The sequence below is a fragment of the Oryctolagus cuniculus genome, chromosome 11 (genome assembly GCF_051225735.1).
Source record: "Oryctolagus cuniculus isolate XC-2025 breed Fujian yellow rabbit chromosome 11, ASM5122573v1, whole genome shotgun sequence".
NCBI classification, from domain to species: domain Eukaryota; kingdom Metazoa; phylum Chordata; class Mammalia; order Lagomorpha; family Leporidae; genus Oryctolagus; species Oryctolagus cuniculus.
In genome coordinates this window covers 24,334,737-24,353,084 of record NC_142877.1, presented here as the reverse complement: position 1 = coordinate 24,353,084, position 18,348 = coordinate 24,334,737, and the positions used below count along the sequence as shown (strand labels likewise).

General features: G+C 55.8%; 1 protein-coding gene across 2 annotated transcripts in view; it reads left to right on the top strand.

The window, feature by feature from the left end:
- Positions 1-18,348, top strand: part of ZNF341 (zinc finger protein 341) — a 37,017-nt gene that overhangs the window by 6,439 nt on the left and 12,230 nt on the right. For both annotated transcript variants that reach the window (XM_051846161.3, XM_089308111.1), the window contains 7 exons: positions 3,032-3,181; positions 4,599-4,850; positions 8,162-8,357; positions 9,656-9,746; positions 11,832-12,025; positions 14,236-14,426; positions 15,758-15,966. In XM_051846161.3, the coding sequence (XP_051702121.3) occupies positions 3,032-3,181; positions 4,599-4,850; positions 8,162-8,357; positions 9,656-9,746; positions 11,832-12,025; positions 14,236-14,426; positions 15,758-15,966 (1,283 nt within the window). The remainder of the gene's footprint in view (positions 1-3,031; positions 3,182-4,598; positions 4,851-8,161; positions 8,358-9,655; positions 9,747-11,831; positions 12,026-14,235; positions 14,427-15,757; positions 15,967-18,348) is intronic.

The following is an 18,348-nucleotide window of genomic DNA, read 5'->3' as shown; positions in this document are numbered from 1 at the left end:
ATCTGTCTGTGCACCCATTCAGAAAGTCTTTCTTGGGCACCTGCCGTGTGCTGGTACTAGGGGTATGGCACTGGACAAGACCCACATCACCACCCTTGTGCAGTCAGTCATATGCAAACAAATGTATGAAGATGTTCTTCCCTCACAGTGTTAAATGCAGAAAGCCAGGCATATGTGCTGTGGAAGGGCTCTGTGAAGAGGAGACCAAGGAGGTGAGGGAGTGAGGGAGTGAGTGATGCAGCTGGTTTGGAAGATTGTTTCAGGTGGCAGGATCAGCGTGTGCAAAGGCCCTGAGGTGAGAGTGGCTGGGGAGGAGGGTGGGAGGTGATGAAGTCAGACAAGCAGCAGGAGGGTCCTGGCACATCATGTGGGCCCTGTGGGCTTTTTTTTTTTTTAAGATGTATTTATTTGGAAGTCAGAGTTAGAGAGAGAGAGGGAGACAGAGAGAGAGAGAGAGGTCTTCCATCCGCTGGTTCACTCTCCAGATGGCTGCAACAGCCAGAGTTGCACTGATCTGGAGCCAGGAGCTTCCAGATCTCCCACACGGGTGCAGGGGCCCAAGGACTGCCATCTTCTACTGCTTTCCCAGGCCATAGAAGAGAGCTGGGTCGAAAGTGGATCAGCTGGATCTCAAACTGGCGCCCTTATGGGATGCCGGCGCTTCAGGCCAGGGCTTTAACCTGCTGCGCCACAGCGCTGGCCCCTCCTGTGGGCTTTTACTTGGAGGGAGATGGCAGCCACTAGGGGGTCTGAGAGAAAATCATAGTCTGAGGTACACAGTAGCCAGGTCACTGCTACTGTACAGAGAATCATTTGATGAGTGCAAGGGAGAAAGCCAGGGTGGTGGCCATGGAGGTGGCAAGGAGGGGTGACATTTGAGAAACACTCGGAAGGTGTCGTTGAAGGTGTGGATCGGTTGGGCGACGGGTGTGAGATAAGGAGGAGACAAGGGTGACTCTGGAGTTGGAGTGGCCATCAGCCGAAGCGGGGAAAACTTCAAGGCTTTGGGGATATCAGGTGTGTAGCTGGACGTGCTAGATTTGGGATACCCTGGACCTTTAAGTGGCATTGGTGATGGTGGAGATGACATGTGTCTCCACGTGTGGAGGACAGCGCAGAGGGCCAGGCTGAGAGCTTTTAGAGTTCTCAGTCCAGAATGCAGCTCCAGGAGTGGACACTGGGCTGGTGTGTAAGGTACCAGTTGAGACTCCTGCATCCCATCTGGGTTTGATGCCCAGCCCCTGACTCCAGCTTCCTGCTAATGCAGACCCTGGGAGGCAGCAGGAAATGAATGGCTCTAGTAGTTGGGGGACCTGGGTTGTGTTCCTGGATCTCAGCTTTCACCTTGACCCATTTCTGGCTATTGCCAGCACTTGGTGAGTGAGCCAGCAAATGGAAGCTCATTTTTCTCTCCAAGTCTCTCTGCCTTTCAAGTAAATGAATGAGAGAAGGAGAGAGAAATCTCCACTCAGAGCCCTGGGCAAAAAACCAAATCGCTTTAAAACATAGCAGTGGGGGTGGGAGGGCAGGTATGGTGGGAAAAATCACTGTATTCCTAAAGTTGTACTTATGAAATTTGTACTCATTAAATACAAGATTGCTTGGGGTGGGGGGGATGCAAGCAGTTGGGGGACCAGCGTTGTGCTGCAATGGCTACTCTGCTTCCAATTCAGCTTCCTGGTAATGAACCTGGGAAGGCAGCAGAAGGTAGTCCAAGTACTTGGGCCCCTGCCAGCCTCAGGGGAGACCCAGCTGCAGTTCTGGGCTTCTGGCTCCAACCTGGCTGTTGCAGCCAGTCAGGGAGTAAAACAGTGCATGGAAGGTCACTGTTTGTCTGTCTGTCTCCCTGTCTCTCCTGTCTCTCTGTTACTCTTCCTTCCAAATCAGTAATTCCGTCTTTTTTTTTATTTATTTAAAGAAAAGTGATCAGTTCGGGGCCAACACAAAACCCCCTGCCCCAGTGACGTGGATGGACACGGATGTGTTTCCCACTTTCCATCACAGCCTAACTCGTGTGACGTTGTCAGCACACAAGTGAGCTGAATCCACGCTGCCTTTCCCGGCCTAACCTGGGGCATCTCCCCACCTGCCTGGGCTGCCCTTGCTTGGGAGGACAGAGACATCGCAATCTGGAACAGGGATTTCATCTGCTCCATGCCTAGGGGTTCAGTGGAGATAGGTGCGCTAGGAAGATGCCAAGGGCCTGTCAGCGAAGAGAACTGGGAACAAAGCCACGTGCCCTTTACAGCCACGGAGCGCAGCAGCCACTGGTACCTGATGCTCACTCCCTACCGCCCTCCCTTCCTTTTAAAACTTGTTTGCAAGGCAGAGAGACAAAGAGAGAGATCTCCCATGTGCTAATTTACTCCCCAAATGCCTGAATGGCCAGGGCTAGGCCAGGCCGAAACCAGGAATGAGGAATCCGTCCAGGTCTCCCAAGTGGGTGGCAGGGACCCAAGTACTTGAGCCATCATCCGCTGCCTCCCAGGGTGCATTAGCAGGGAGCTGGATTGCAAGTGGAGGGGCCAGGGCTCTAGGGGCACTCCTGTACGGATGCAGTTGTCCCAAGTGGTGACTTAATTGCTGTGTCGGACGCCTGCCTCCTGCTGCGTCGTACTCAATCGCATGACTCCTTTGCACTGTTTTTTAATCCATCCTCCTTTGGGTGGCTGTATAGTTTATGTAGTTTCCCACTATTAGAGACAAGGCTGTGTGCAGTCCTCAGATTGGTCGGCTTCCTGGGTGCATGTGTGAATGTTTCTTTAGGACACATACCAAGAAGTGTTACTGCCAGATCTCAGGGGATGTGCCTAATAGTGACTTACTCTTCGTCTGGTGGATGATTAAATGGAGGCTCAGAGAGGTAGAGTGACCTGCCCAGGGTCACACAGCAGAGAGCAGCAGTGGTGAGATTGGAACCCAGGCCTGTGGGACCCCAGAACTTGGCTCTTTTGCAACATTGCCCTCAGCTTCTTTGCAGAGCCTCGTGTCGCCCCTCCCCCACCTCCTGTCTCACTGTCTTGATGTCCAGATCTCCACGTACATCACGGTGCCCCCATCCCCGCTGATCCAGACCTTGGTGCAGGGGAACATCCTGGTGAGCGACGACGTGCTCATGTCTGCCATGTCGGCCTTCACGTCCCTGGAGCAGTCCATGCCGCAGGGCTCCCCGCCTGTGCAGGTAAGGAGGCAGACGGCTTCTCCCGTGCCCTTGATTCCATGCTAACTGCTGTGGATTCAGAATCCTGCACAAAACCGGGGCCTGGCCCTGGCCCTGGCCGTGCCCTGTGGTGGGAGGGGCCGTCAGCCCTCCCCTTGGCCAGCTCTGCTGCAGGTGTGCAAGCTGCCACATTCAAGTAGGGACCCAGAGCACGTGGGCTCTCACAGGCACAGCCCGGTGATCTTGTTAATAAAGACATGTCCGTTAGAAAAACATCAGAAAGCACACAGTGGTTCCTTGGGGTTTTTCAGTACAGAAAGTCTCTGTCTCCTCGCTGTGCCCCTGGGTTCTTCCTGCAGTAGATTTTGCCACCCCAGGTTTTTTTCTCGAATATACTCACGGAACCACAGAGCAACAGTGAAGAGCAGCCGTTTGTGGAATACTGATCAGCGTCTTCACTTTAGCAGCCACAGGGGTTTCCTTCGGGTCACTGCCGGGCTTTGCTGTTAGGGAGCCGCAGGAGTAACCATTCACGCACAGATCGCTCTGCCCGTCTGCACAGTGGTCTTTAATGATACGTTTCTGGAAGCCAGTGGCTGTGTTCTCGGGGTCCGCGATCACCCCCATGTGTAGTGAGTCTCTAGAAAGACAAAGATGCGGTTGTTCCCTGGGGCAGAGGCGCACAGAGCAAAACCTGCGGGGGGAAATAACACCTCGTGTGGATCCGGAGGACTCCAAAGTCCTGGCTCCTGGGGAAGTGGGGAGAGGCTGCAGAAACAGCACAGGGCAGCACACGCACGGGCTCTCTGCTTGGGGGCTGGGGTCCGCTCACCAGCCACTGCGAACAAGATTGCAGACGCGGTAAAGGAGCGGGCCCTCACCAGAAGCTACCCAATGTGTACAGACAGTCCGGCTGAGCTGGGACAGTGTGGTCCCTGCTCCCAGAGGGCAAAGCCTCCTTTTCAACAAAGGAATGTCCTACAGGCCCAGCCCCAGCTGCCAGTCGAGTGCCAGCTGTCAACCAGCCCTTCTCAAGGTGGCAACATTAGGCCTGCTCTACAAGGGGACTTCAAAAGTTCATGGAAAATGGAATGGAAAGATTGTTTGGATACAAAAAAGTTTGAAATCCCTGTCTAGTTTTTTTTCGAAATGCACATTTTTCTCTGAGCCTTTTAAAGTCCCCTCCCACAAACCCTCTCCTGCACAAGCTGGGCCGTGTTTGCTGAGTTCCTAGAGAAGAGGAGTAGCAGCCCCAAGCGGACACCTCCTTGAGCTGTCCCGTGACTCTGTTCCCCTGCCGCCGCCCAGCCCTGTCCTCTGAGCTGCCCTGTGAGTAGCTGGCGAGCCCGAATGTCCCTCTAGGGTCAGTGTGCTTGCTGGCGAACCAGACAGCTGGCACCCAGAGGCTCTAACGATCGCTTCTCTCTTCTGATTTCAGAGCAGCCTGAACATGCATTCCGTGCCCAGCTACCTCACCCAGCCACCCCCACCGCCTCCGCCCCCGCCGCCTCTGCCGCCGCCCCCACCCCCACAGCCCCCGCCCCCCCCACCCCAGAGCCTGGGCCCTCCCGGGCGGCCCAACCCTGGTGGGAACGGCGTGGTGGAGGTGTACAGTGCTGCAGCACCCCTGGCCGGGGCTGGGACTGTGGAGATCCAGGCTCTGGGGATGCAGCCCTACCCGCCCCTGGAGGTGAGCAGAGGCAGGAAGTGGGGGGCAGGGTCGGGGTGACAGCTGGTGTCCATCATGGGCCACCTGGACATTTGCTGAGCACCAGCTGTGTGCCAGACACTGTGCAGGGGATGCCGCGGCTAGCGAACCCAGCCCCAGTTCCTGCCCTGCCTGGGAGCAGGGGACGTGGGTAGAAGCGTCGCACCTGCAGACAGCAAGTACAAGCCATGGGAAGGTGGCGTGAGCGCCAGCTCATAGCAGAAACACACGCTGCCTGCAGGGTGGTGCTCAGAGATGCTTAGATTTTATTTCTTTCCTGGAGAGGCAGAGAGACGGAGAGAGCTTTTCCATCTGCTGGTTCACTCCTTAAATGCCCTCAACAGCCGGAGCTGGCCAGGCTGATCAATCCACATCTCCCATGTGGGTGGCTGGGACACAGCTACTTGAGCCCTCCCCTGCTGCCCCCAGGGTGCACATGAACAGGAAGCTGGAGCTGGGAGTAGGGCTGGGACTCAGAACTCGGACACTCAGATGTGGGATGCAGGCATCCTGAGGGCTGGCTTAACTGACAAGTGCCTGGGCCTCCTACATTTTACCAAGCCAAGTATCAGCTGTTCTACATAAGCAATATCCATAAAACTTCTGTCAAGCAAAGAGCATTTATTGTCCCCATGTTTAGGGTGGTCAGCCACATAACTCTGCTGATCGTGGCTGGTGACTGGCTGACTATTGGCTGCTCTGGGGCGGCCTGGCTGGGACCAATGGGATGACTTGACTGTGCTCCGCGTGGCTCTCATCCTGCCACGGCAGAATTGCCAAAGTGCAGGCTGTGATGCTGATGGCCTTCTGAGGCTTAGGCTTGTAAGTGACACGGTGTCACTTCTCTTGGCCAGAGTGGGTCCCCAGGCCGCTTCCATCCAGGGGATGGTGAAATTGATGTGAAAATCACACTGCAAAGCGAGGTGTGGGGAGGAGTGACGCACTCGGGCCACTCCACCATCAGTGTACCAATCCCTGCTGATGAGCTCTGAGCTAAGGTCACGCTCAGGTCACTGAATTCAGAGAACCAGCATGGGAGAGAGGGGTTATGGCTGACACAGCCTGCCTATTTATTTATTTATTTATTTGAAGTCAGAGTTATGGAGAGAGAGGAAGAGACAGAGATCTTCCATCCCCTGGTTCGCTTCCCAGATGGCAGCAAAGGCCAGGGTTGAGCCACGCCAAATCCAGCAGCTGGGAGCTTCATCCAGATCTCCCGTGTGGGTGGCAGGGGCCCAAATACCTGGGTCACCTTCCGCTTTTCCCAGGCCATTAGAATTGGAAGTGGAGCAGCCGGGACACGAACCATACGGGATGTGGGCGTCACAGGCGGTGGCTTCACCTGCCACGCCACGACGCCGGCCCCCAGCCTGCCTGTTCTTGAGGTGACTGCTCCAGGCTCACCCTGGAATCCAGCCATGCAGCTCTTGGGCGTCAGGTGGATCTGTGTGCAGCGAGGGCCTGGGTGGGGTGGGTGAAGATCCCAGCACAGAGCATGTGGTGTTCTGAGAGCCCGCAGCGGGTGTGTCCTCGCCTGGGAGACCGGGCCGGCTTCCTACAGAAGTGAGCGAGTGGGTGCCGAGATGGGCAGCGGCTGCCGTCTGTCCTCCATGCAGATGAAGGTGCATTCTGACGGACCGAGTCTCACTGAGCACTGGCAGAGGCGCTGGCCTGTGCAGCTGGAATAGCTGTCTCAAATGGGACCCATGCCCTCAGTTTGCTCCCCCGTGAAATGGGACTGTCCCTGCAGGGCTGTGAAGGAGGAGAGCCTAACCTGGGGGCCATCCCAGACTCTAGCAGTGCCCTGAGCGATGGGAAATTCATTCATTCATATGAAGACTTCTTATTGAAAGGGAAAAACTTTTCATTGGTCAGGGAAGTAGAAACCATGCTGGGTGCTTCCGACTGAGGGATCTCTTACAGGAAGTTGCGTGCTTACAAAGCTGACAGAAGGGTGGGGGGAACCAAGGCCAGGGGTGGGGCTGCCCCTGGTTTCTCGGTCCAGTGTTGTGGCCTGGTCCAGAGAGCCCGGACATGGCAGGTGCGGAGCCTGGAGGCTTCTGTTGCTGAGGCTGCAGCGGCCCTCGGCCCCCCGGGTGGTGGCCCCGAGGCGAGTGGAGCCAGGCAGCACTGCAAATCCGCGATGGCTGCTCCACCGTCTCCCGCCACAGCTGCCGCAGGAGGACCTTCCCTGCCTCCCTTCTGCCTTCTGGATCTCAGCCAGAATTCTCCAGAGCAGAGCCTCACCTGTGTTCAGAACCGTGCAGGCAAGGGGCTGTGGCTGCAGACTCCCCCCCACCATCCCCCGCGGGTCTGGGGTCGGTGCGGAGGGATGTTGGAACCCAGCTGAAAGCCAGCAGGCGGGAGCCAGCGGAAGCGCCCCCCAGTGCCAGGCCAGGCGCCCACAATCGCGTCTGTGAATTCCTTCGTTCACCAAATACTGAATGAGTGCCCGCTCTGTGCCAAGCATTGCTCCAGGCCAGACAGAAATCCCTGCCCGCTTGGAACGGGTAGGCAATGGATAAATTAAATCAGTAAAAGAATCGCCTTAGATCATGGTGAGCCTAAGGAGAGAAAAATAAAGCTGAGCCAGGACGTGGGATTTGGGGCAGGAGAGCCCAGGGAGACCCATGTGTGACCAATGAATGGGTGGCTAAGCGGATTCTTTGCAGGGCCATGGTGTCAGCCCCGTGCTGGGTCTGAAAGGCTGAGAATGCATTTGGTAATTTCTTACGGCTTCACTCTCAGCTGTGGGTCAGGCAAACCTACTGCTGTGACGTCTGGTGGTGTCCTGAAGCGGAGTGGCTGGCGAGGGTACAGAACCTCTACCGCCTGGCTCTCGTGCTAACACGCTGCCACTAACAGCAGAAATAATGGCAGCAGGAACAGCTGATGGCTCTTAAGTGACTGCTGTGTGCCAGCACTGCTCTCAGCCCTTTACCTGTTTAATGTATTTAATCCTCACTGCGACCCCATGGGAGGGAGTCTGTAAATAGCCCCGTTTTGCAGATGTGCACATTGAGACAGAAGATGGCCCAGGTTACACAGGGGTTAAGTGGTAGTTAGGATTCGAACCCACGCACGCATGGCTCCAAAGCTGCCTCCGTCCTGTTGTCCATGTGAAGTCCAAAGGGGTCTTGGGAGTGACTGGGGTGGCTGCACCGGGGGCGGGGTTAGGCTGGTGGTACAGATGGGGCGTGGCTGAGATCACCCAGGGCCACAGTGAGGGCCTCCTGGCTGGGCAGCTCTTCTCCCGCTTCACAGGGCCGTTCCTGACCGTGCTGTCCTTGCAGGTGCCAAGCCAGTGCGTGGAGGCTCCAGTGTACCCAGCACCCCCAGTGTACAGCCCCGGCAAGCAGGGGTTCAAGCCAAAAGGACCAAACCCTGCTGCCCCCATGACCAGCGCCACGGGGGGTGCAGTGGCCTCTTTTGAGGCCCCGCCAGCGCTGAAGAGCCGACGGGCTAAAGGTGCCGGTGGAGCCACAGAAGGTGGGCGCCGGCCTCACCCGGCTGCTTTTCTCAGCATTTGCCTCGCCCAGGCCGCACGGCTCCCATTTCCCTTTGCGGTGGTTGTGTGTATTCTATGACCTAAAATAGCAGTGACTTCTAGATGGCAGAATGGTGTCTCTCTCATGTATAACATGAGGCCCGCAGAGGATGGCCTGGGGATCATGTGACTGCATGGCCACCAGGCACCCACGTTTCTTCTGCCTTTCTGTTCCACCGTGCCTGGAGCATGGCTTCCTTATGAGTGTGCCTCTTCCTATAAAAAGGCTGCTGGAGCTCTGGTCGTCAGTCTCATATTCCAGGTAGCAAGAAGAAGGAAGAAAGGAGGGATATAAGGGGTATCTCCCATCCCTCAGAAGTTTCGTACGATACTTCTGCTTCTATCTCATTGGTGAACGCTTAGTCACATGGCCATCTCCAACTGCAGAGGAAACTGGGACATGTCTCCCTTAGCCAGGAACACTGATACTCCTCTAGGTAGGAGTTTTGTCAGGGATGAAGAAGGAGAGGTGGGGATTAGCTGGGCAGGCATCGGTATCTGCTGTCCCTTTGGGGATGTTAAGAATGGGGTGGGGGCGGGGTAAATGGAGGGGAGAGGAAGTGAGACTTGTTCAGAGGCTTGCCAGCACCCCCTTCCTCCTCCCTTCCTGCCACGCGTAGGCATTGAGCATCTGTGTGCAAGGCTCTGTGTCAGGCCCCAGCATTTGCCTCTAGGTCCCTGGTTTGTTCTGCCCTTGGTTACTCACAGTTTAGTGGGAGAAACAGAGAATAAATCAGTATTTGGAGGAAGAACATCAACAGGGTTAGGATCACTGGGAAGACACCGGAAAACAGCGCTACTTGTCCCTCTGGGGAGGAGAGGGAAGCAGCCTTGTGGGTATCTGGGGGCAAGCACTCCAGGCAAGGGGGTGCTGCAGGTGCACGGGTCCTGGGGTGGGACCACACTTGAGGTCCGTTAAGATTAGCAAGGTTCCCACAGCAGCTGGGTGGGGAGAGTGAAGAGGGTGGCGGGAATTGGGAGACACAGAGCTGCAGTGCACAGCGGAGAGGCAGCCTTTAAGATCGGCCCTGCTCCCCCAGCCGGGGCATCTGCTCCCTTTCCTCCCCAGGTATTTCTGGAAGCTCAGCTTTGCCTCTCGCCTGTCTGGACGAGGAGGTAGACTTCGCGGAGTCAGGGCTCTGTGGCCCCAGGTCGGGGATGGAGTGGTCACAGGCTGCCCGCGGCACCCTCAGCGGTGCCCCCAGCCTCACCATCCCTCTCTTCCCGCTTTGTCTTTCAGCTGCAGGAAAGCCAAAGGCTCAGAAGCTCAAGTGCTCGTACTGTGACAAGTCGTTCACCAAAAACTTCGACCTGCAGCAGCATATCCGCAGGTACCCAGGCGTGATGGGGCGGGGCTGTGTGCAGGGGAAGGAGGCTCCCTTCTCAGCCCACTTAGCCTGCTGCTGGCCACGGCCCCATCTGTCCCGTGCTGGGGTCCAGGCCTGCCGCTGTGGGAGGGACCTGTGGGAGCTGTGGAAAGGTCAGGGTCGGGCAGGAAAGGTGCTTGAGCGGAGAGGGTCCCTGCAGATGTGGGAGGGCTGCCCTCGTCCTATCTCTGCCGGGCTCTGCCAGCAGAGCTGCCCGAGCTGTGCGCACTCACTCACACCAGGCTTCTGCCCCCCAGAGTGCCCGGAACACCCCACCCCCCCAGGCCTCAGTGTTTACATCTGTGAAGTGGAGGGCTGGACTTGATCCGTGTTCTAGCACCCGGGACGACTGTAGGTGGCTCGTGGGTGTGGTGGGGACAAGTTCTAAACGCTGCAAGGAGATTACGCCCTTGGTGCTGCCCTGCTGGTGGTCGGAGGAGAGAGCTGCAGCGTGGTACTAGTCCATCTGCAGCGCCGCCCGCGTGTTCACTGGGCCCCGGTCCCAGAGAGCGGGAGAGCAAGGGGGCACAGCTCCTCTCTACACCAGGGCGTCTCAACCTTGGCGCTGTTGCAGGGGGTGGGGGGGAGCTGCCGTGCAACGCCCCTGACCTGCCCCCATCAGGCGCCAGCAGGCCCTGGTCCACAGCTGTGACAGCCGGACGTCTCTGCAGGCATCCCGGGTGTGCCCCGCAGGGCCAGACTGGCCTCAGCTGAGAACCGCCAGCCTACATGCCTGTTGAGTGACAGGCCTCTTCAGTGATGGCAGCGTTCACATCCGCCTGGCCAGTGTGGCAGCCACCAACTGCATGTGGCTGCCGAGCACATGGGGTGTGGCTGGTGTAGCTGGGACCCAGGCTTGCGTTCTCACAAATCTACACAGAAATAGCCCACCTGCTGGGGTCGGCCCCACCAAGCACCGAGGCTCTAGATCTTTCTTTCTTTATCTTTTCCTAAAGATTACTTATTTGAAAGAGTTTGAGAGAGAGAGAGAGAATCTTCCATCTGCTATTTTACTCCCCAAATAGCCAAAACAGCCAGCACTGGGCCAGGCTGGAGCCAGGAGCTTCATCCGGGTCTCCTATGTGGGTGCAGGGGCCCAAGCACTTGGGCCATCCTCCATTGCTTTCCCAGGCTGTTAGCAGGGAGCTGGATCGGAAGTAGAGCCTCTGAGACACAAACTGGTACCCATACAGGATGCCAGCGTCACAAGTGGCAGCTTTACCTGCCGTGCCACAACACAGGCCCTAGGGCAGCTCTGGATCTTAGTAACAGTGTTTTATAATTACCGCACTTTTTGGGTTATTGTGTGGATATGACAAGTGGTTTTCCATATCAAATAACAATAGAAAGCTTCCTTTTACAATGATTTTTTTAAAGATTTATTTATTTATGTATTTGAAAGTAAGAGTTAGAGAGAAGGAGAGGCAGAGAGAGAGAGAGAGTCTTCCATCTGCTGGTTCATTCCCCAATTGGCTGCAAAAGCCGGAGCTGCGTAGGAGCCAGGAGTCAGGAGCTTCTTCCGGGTCTCCCACGTGGATGCAGGGGCCCAAGGACTTGGGCCATCTTCTTCTGCTTTCCCAGACCACAGCAAGAGCTGGATTGGAAGTGGAGCAGCCAGGACTCAAACCGGCATCCATATGGGATGCCAGCACTGCAGTTGGTGGCTTTACACACTATACCAAAGTGCCAGCCCCTGATTTTAAGTTTTTAAAAAGTGAGTTTATTTTAAGAAAAATGTCAACCAGTGGTTCAGGTGCTGTGCTAGCCAGGAGGTTTTCTTGTTTGAGCGGCCGGAGTCCCACTGAAATGAGCTTGAATGCGAGGAGCTGCCTTGCCTGGTGGTAGGAGGGGCCCCAGGGCCCGGTCATTCAGCGGCTCAGTACTCTGGTCAGGAGCCCAGGGTCTGTCCCTCCTGGGCTGCCCGTTGCAGCGAGAGGATGTGGCCCTGTGGTGTCAGGTGGTGGCCAGCAGCGTCGGGCGGATGCCTCCCTGCAGTCTCGGTGGCTGTGAGCTGCAGGCCAAGGGCACTGACCGGCACTGTCCCCACAGCCACACGGGGGAGAAGCCCTTCCAGTGCATCGCGTGCGGCCGCGCCTTCGCCCAGAAGTCCAACGTCAAGAAGCACATGCAGACCCACAAGGTGTGGCCTCCAGGGCGCAGCGGCGGCACCGTTTCTCGAAACTCAGTGACTGTTCAGGTCATGGCCTTGAACCCTAATCAGAAGGAGGATGAGGAAAACACAGGTGGGTGGAAGTAGGCAACGCAGTTCCTCCTCGCCTCTCCTCTGCATGTTCCCAGGTTTTGTTGCTGGCTGTGTGGCCTCGAGTAACCCCCCGATCTCCGTTCTTCAGTTGACTTCAGAAAATGGGCCATAGGATGAAAGGGAGGATGACAGATACACGGTGTCTCTGCTCCTATACCCACAGCAGCCATCACTAGTCCACCACCTATCTTTATGTGTGTATGTGTGGTGGTTGTTGAGCCTGAAGCTCCTCTCTTAGAAATAATTTTTATTTTTATTTTTAAAAATTTGAGAGCCAGAAAGAGAGAAAGAGATACAGAGACAGAAAGAGGTCTTCCATCTGCCGGTTCATTACCCAAATGCCCACAACAGCTGGGGGTAGCACAGTCTGAAGCCAGGAGCCTAGAACTCCATCCGGGTCTCCCATACAGGTGGCAGGGACCCAAGTGCTTGAGCCATCCCCTGCTGCCCCCCAAGATCTGTACTGGCAGGGAACTGAAGCCAGGAGCTGGAGCTATGAGTCCCATTTGACTCCCTGTTAATGTGCCCGAGAAGGCAGCAGAAGATGGCCCAAAATGCCTGGCCCCATTCCACCTGTGTGGGAGAGCTGGATGGAGTTCCAGATTCCTGGCTTCAGCCTGGCCCAGCTCCAGCTGTTGCAACCATTTGGGAAGTGAACTACTGTTTAGAAGATCTATCTCCACCTCTACCCTTTCTCTATGTCACTCTGCCTTTCAAATAAATAATTTAAAAAAATCTATGAAGCAGTAATTTTTTTTAAAAAAGATTTATTTATTTATTTGAAAGTCAGAGTTATACAGAGAGAGCAGAGGCAGAGAGAGAGAAGTCTTCCATCCGATGGTTCACTCCCCAGATGGCCACAACAGCCGGAGCAGCACCGATCCGAAGCCAGGAGCTTCTTCCGGGTCTCCCACACGGGTGCAGGGGCCCAAGGACTTGGGCCATCTTCCACTGCTTTCCCAGGCCATAGCAGAGAGCTGGATAGGAAGAGGAGCAGCCGGGACTAGAACTGGTGCCCATATGGGATGCCGGCGCTTCAGGCCAGGGCGTTAACCCGCTGCACCACAGCGCTGGTCCCAGCAGTAATTTTTTTAAAGATTTATTTATTTATTTGAAAGTCAGAGCTACAGAGAAGAAGTAGAGAAAAAGAGAGAGAGAGAGGGAGGGAGAAAGAGAGAGAATCTTCTATCTGCTGGTTCACTCCCCAAAAGGCTGAAGCTGGGTCAATCCAAAGCCAGGAGCCAGGAGCTTCTTCCAGGTCTCCCACGTCAGGGCAGGGGCCCAAGGACTTGACTCACCTTCCACTGCTTTCCCAGGCCACAGCAGAGAGGCTGGATCAGAAAAGGAGCAGCAGGGACTAGAACCAGTGCCCATATGGGAGGCGGCACCACAGACTGAGGCTTAGCCCACTGTGCCACAGCGCTGGCCCTGGATGGGGGCATCTTAACCACCACGCCAAGCTCCTGCTTGTGTACTGATTTTTTCAAATCTATGTTGATAGCACTTCTGGATTTAGAATGGCTCCATTTTTGAGACTCGTGGCCTTGGCCGCTGTGTTGAACAGCACAGGACCAGAGCCTAAGCCCTTTCTGTGCAGTTCCATGCAGTGCCAGCCATGTACCAGCCCACGGAGGGGGTCTCTAGCTGGGCAGGCAGCACGGGACCACTGTTATCCCACCTCCCAGCTGCTCTTCCCTTTGGAACTGGCTCTGCTGTGTGTCTTCCGTGTTCTTGGGAGCTCCTTAGAGAAGAAACGGTTTGCTCCATTTCTTTTGAAACTCCTGTAGTACCTAGCACCAAAGGTTCGCCATGCTTTTAGCAAGTGTTCACAGAGGACCCACCGTGTGCCAGGCCCCTGGGCCTCCCGGGGTGAGGTCAGAGGGCCCCCCTACTCCCCACCACAAGAAGAGCAAGGAGCAGCCTGGGGCAGGAAAGACCGTGAATTAAATGACTAGTTAGGACGAAGGCCAGGGGTGGGGGTGGGGGACCAGACTTGAGGTGATGGCCGTCTCAGCCAGCATCACGCCAGCTGGACGTGAGTCAGCGCTGAGTGCGTGGCGGTGGCAGGCTGGACACGGAGGAGCACGCAGAGCACAGGTGTTCTGTGAATTCCCGCAGAACGGCTCCTGCTGCTGCTGCTGCCCTTCCTTGGCCCCTCTTAGAGCCCTCTCTCCCTGGCTTTCTCCATAGGCTTGGGCCAGACCCTGTCCAGTGCACCACAGCCACAGGCCTTGCCCGCGGCAGCCGAAGATGAGGGGGACAAGCTGGAGACCAAGCAGGTGGTCCTCATCGACAGCTCCTACCTGTGCCAGTTTTGTCCCAACAAGTTCAGCACCTATTTCCAGCTCAAGTCCCACATGACCCAGCATAAGAACGAGCAGGTAGGTGGGTGCCGGGCTTGGGGGCCACGATCGCCCCAGTCATGACGTCTGGCTGGTACCCAGGTCTTGGGTGCTTCCTGGCAGGTGCCAGCAGTCAGCCAGTCAGATCCTTTTCCTTAGGATGGGTTCCCAGTGGGGGATGATGGGATTCAGGTAGGACCACCTGGGGGCGGGTCACAGAAAGCTTTCACCCGCGCTGGCTTGCACAGTCGGAATGTTTGCTGTCTCACCTGGCTAAAGTGCTGAGCGAGGTTGACAGCCCAGCAGCAGGGACCTGTGTCTTTGCATCTCTGGTCTCTGCTATCTCTGCATTGTTCTCTGTTGGTGCCTCACCTGTGTCCTCGCATGGTGGTCCAGGCCTGGTACTACCCACGAGCAAAAAAGGGGCCATCTTTTCTGTGTCTTTTGGGAGCGAGGAGATGTATCCTGGAAGCCTGCTGTGGATCCTTCATCCCACAGCCAGTGCGTTTCTGTCACTTAGGCACGCATTTGTGTGCTGCAAATACTGTAATAGAGAACTAGCTCGAGGGGGTTTCTTTCCCTCCTGTCATAAAGAGGCCCATAATTAGGCAGTGATGGCCTTGTGTAGCAGGTTAGATATGTTATCATGGACTCACGGGTTTTTTTTTAGCTGTCTGCGCTACCATTCATCCTCAGGGTTGCAGAGTGGCCACTGTATCTCTTTCTATCACATCTGTATTCTGGTCAGGTCAAATGCCAAAAGCAGAAGGTATTTTCCCTAGAAAGATCTTGCCTTTTTGTTCCAGGAATGATGCTGTCCCCAAAGACTGCTGCCTATGTATCCTTGGCAAGCAAGGGGCCAGCAGCTGACTCCAGGTGCGAGGGAGCCAAAGGGACTGAGAGTGCAATCAGGCAGGTGGCCCCCGGGGGATAGCAGGGTTCGCCTGTTAGGAAGGAGGAGTGTGTGATGTTGTGTAGACAGCTGGGAGTCTACACTGCGAATCGAAGTACCGTTTTCAAAATAATAAAAATGTACAAAGGATCTTCCTAACGGGATTCAGGACTCCACTTAACTCATTAGTGGGGGAAGTGGAAGGAGGACAAAGCCGGTTGAGTGCAGGACGTGAGTGGATGTCTGCACCGTGGGTGACTCAGCCGGGGAGAGGAAGCCCGGAGTCAGTCTGTGGAGTTAGAAGCAGTGTGGTGGGTGTCCTCGGACGACAAAGCCCGTGCCGTTGGGGTTACCTCCTCCACCTGGCAAAAACCCGTGATGCCCATCAGTGACACCTTAGAGGCGGGTGAGGATCTGGGCCAGGCTTGCCGGACAGCAGCTGTGCTGCCCCTCCCCAGCCCCGACGTCTCCCCTCCAGGTGTACAAGTGTGTGGTGGCCAGCTGCGCGCAGACCTTCCCGAAGCTCGACACGTTTCTGGAGCACATCAAGAGCCACCAGGAGGAGCTGAGCTACCGCTGCCACCTCTGTGGCAAGGACTTCCCCTCGCTGTACGACCTGGGCGTGCACCAGTACTCCCACAGCCTCCTGCCGCAGCACAGCTCCCGCAAGGACAGCACTGTCTACAAGTGAGCGTCTCCCCGGGGCGGGCAGGCGGTGGGGAGGCAGGGAGCCCCGCACTCCGGGGCCTTGCGGGTTCTCATGCCCCAGGACCAGACGCCCCACAGGAGACTGGCCTGAGGCTCGGGTCTGTGTCACCAGAGTGGGTTCTGGCCGTTGGCACTGGTGGAGGAAAAGATCTTGGCTCTCCTTAGCTTGTCCTTCAACTTTATTTATTTATTTTTTTAAAAGATGTATTTATTTATTTGAAAGTCAGAGTTACACAGAGGAGAGGCAGAGAGAGAGAGAGAGGTCTTCTATCCACTGGTTCACTCCCCAGATGACCACAATGGCCGGAGCTGTGCTGATCTGAAACCAGGAGCCAGGAGCTTCCTTTGGGTCTCCCACGCTGGTACAGGGGCCCAAGGGCTTGGGCCATCTTGTACTGCTTTCCCAGGCCACAGCAGAGAGCTGGATCAGAAAAGGAGCAGCTGGGTCTTAAACTGGCACCCATATGGGATGCTGGCACGGCAGGCCAGGGCGTTAACCCACTGCACCACAGCACTGGCCCCTCAACTTTATCTTTTTATTATTATTATTATTATTTTTTTTTTTTTGGGGGGGATAGGCAGAGTGGACAGTGAGAGAGAGAGAGAGAGAGAAAGGTCTTCCTTTGCCGTTGGTTCGCCCTCCAATGGCTGCCGCGGCCGGCGCACTACGGCCGGCGCACCGCGCTAATCCAATGGCAGGAGCCAGGTGCTTCTCCTGGTCTCCCATGGGGTGCAGGGCCCAAGCACTTGGGCCATCCTCCACTGCCCTCCCGGGCCACAGCAGAGAGCTGGCCTGGAAGAGGGGCAACCGGGACAGAATCCAGTGCCCCAACCGGAACTAGAACCCGGTGTGCCGGTGCCGCAAGGCAGAGGATTAGCCTAGTGAGCCACGGCGCCGGCCCTCAACTTTATCTTAAAGGAGAAAGCACCATTTCTTCATACATAGGAGCAAAAAGTTTCGGTATATATTTTTTCTAAACTAAAAAAAAATGAAAGATTCAGACTTTTGTTTTATCTTATTAGCTGTCAAGTTTAGGTGACAGTCGGCACAGTATACTGCTTTCTTAGGATGGGAAAGGAAGGAACAAGGACATAAATGCAAGCAGAAAATCATACAGCCAAGATTGGTTTGCATTACACCACCTGTCGCTTGGGTTAAAGTGGAAGCTGTACTCCGACGGCTGTCGCGTGCAGGTTTTCTGCGGGGCTGTTTTTTCTGCTGTCCTTTCTCCCTTGTTCTTTCATGGCAGCTGTGCAGAGGGCGTCTCTGGCAGGAATGAAGCAGGCCCCCGCAGGTCTGCGCATGCGTTCCATCTTTAAGATCTTCCGGGCATTCCCCCTGGAGCCTTCGATCCTGCTGTCGCCCTTGTCTGGTCTCTCTCCCTTGGTGGTCTCCCGGCCCCTCTTCCAGCCCCTCCCTTGGCGATGGCCATAGCTGTGTGTATGCAACATCGATTTCGTGACTTCACGCATCCTTGCGTGTGCCGCCTGTCATCTGGGGGCCGCTGCTTCACAAAGCCCGGTGTGCGGTGCAGAGTTTGGGGACTCGTTCCAGTTCCCTCGTGAGTGCTCTCGTGTTAGGATGGCTTCTACTTTGCTGGGCGCACCTGTACCTGCAGGGAATTGGCTGGTCACCTCTGTTGATGGGGCCCCCTCCCATCCTGGGGGAGGCTTCTGGGATTCACAGATAAGTAAATACCTGGAGCGTCCAACGTGAATGCGTGGGAGGCAGTGCTTGCTGTGATGTGCTACTGCCCTGGCCCAGAAGTAGGAGGCGGGCCAGGATACCAGCTGGGCAGCCTGAGGCGGGAATGATGCCGTAGGTAACAGAAAGGGCTCTGTTGAGCAGGGCATTTGTCCACTGTTGGCCTCTATCTTCTCATCTGTGCAATGGGGTCACCTTAGTGCCTGCCCTATTGGAATATTTGTAAAGATCAAGTACGAGCCATGTAGACTCGGTGCCCGGGTCATAGTAGGGGCCCAATAAATGTGATTGCTGCAATTATTATTATCGTACTGTTTAGATACTGGTGTCACTGCGTGCAGTAGAGAACCGGAATAACTGTGGCTTCAGCAACGCGCGCATTGGTCTCCCGCAGCAGCATCTGAGCAGGTGTGTGGCATCTTAGAGACCCAGGCCCCGGGCCGGGGCGCCCTGGCCTGCTTTCACGCATCTTCCCAAAGCGCTGAAGTGCAGTCTCTGTGCCGCTATTCCTGTGCCAGCTTGTTTTTCCTTTAAAAATAATACTGATTTTTTTTAATGAAAATTGTCCACTTTCCATACAGAGAAAAGGGTTTTTAGCCCTCGTGAAAACCCAAATGCTGTTACCTGAAGAAAACACTGGTACCCTCTGGGTCTCT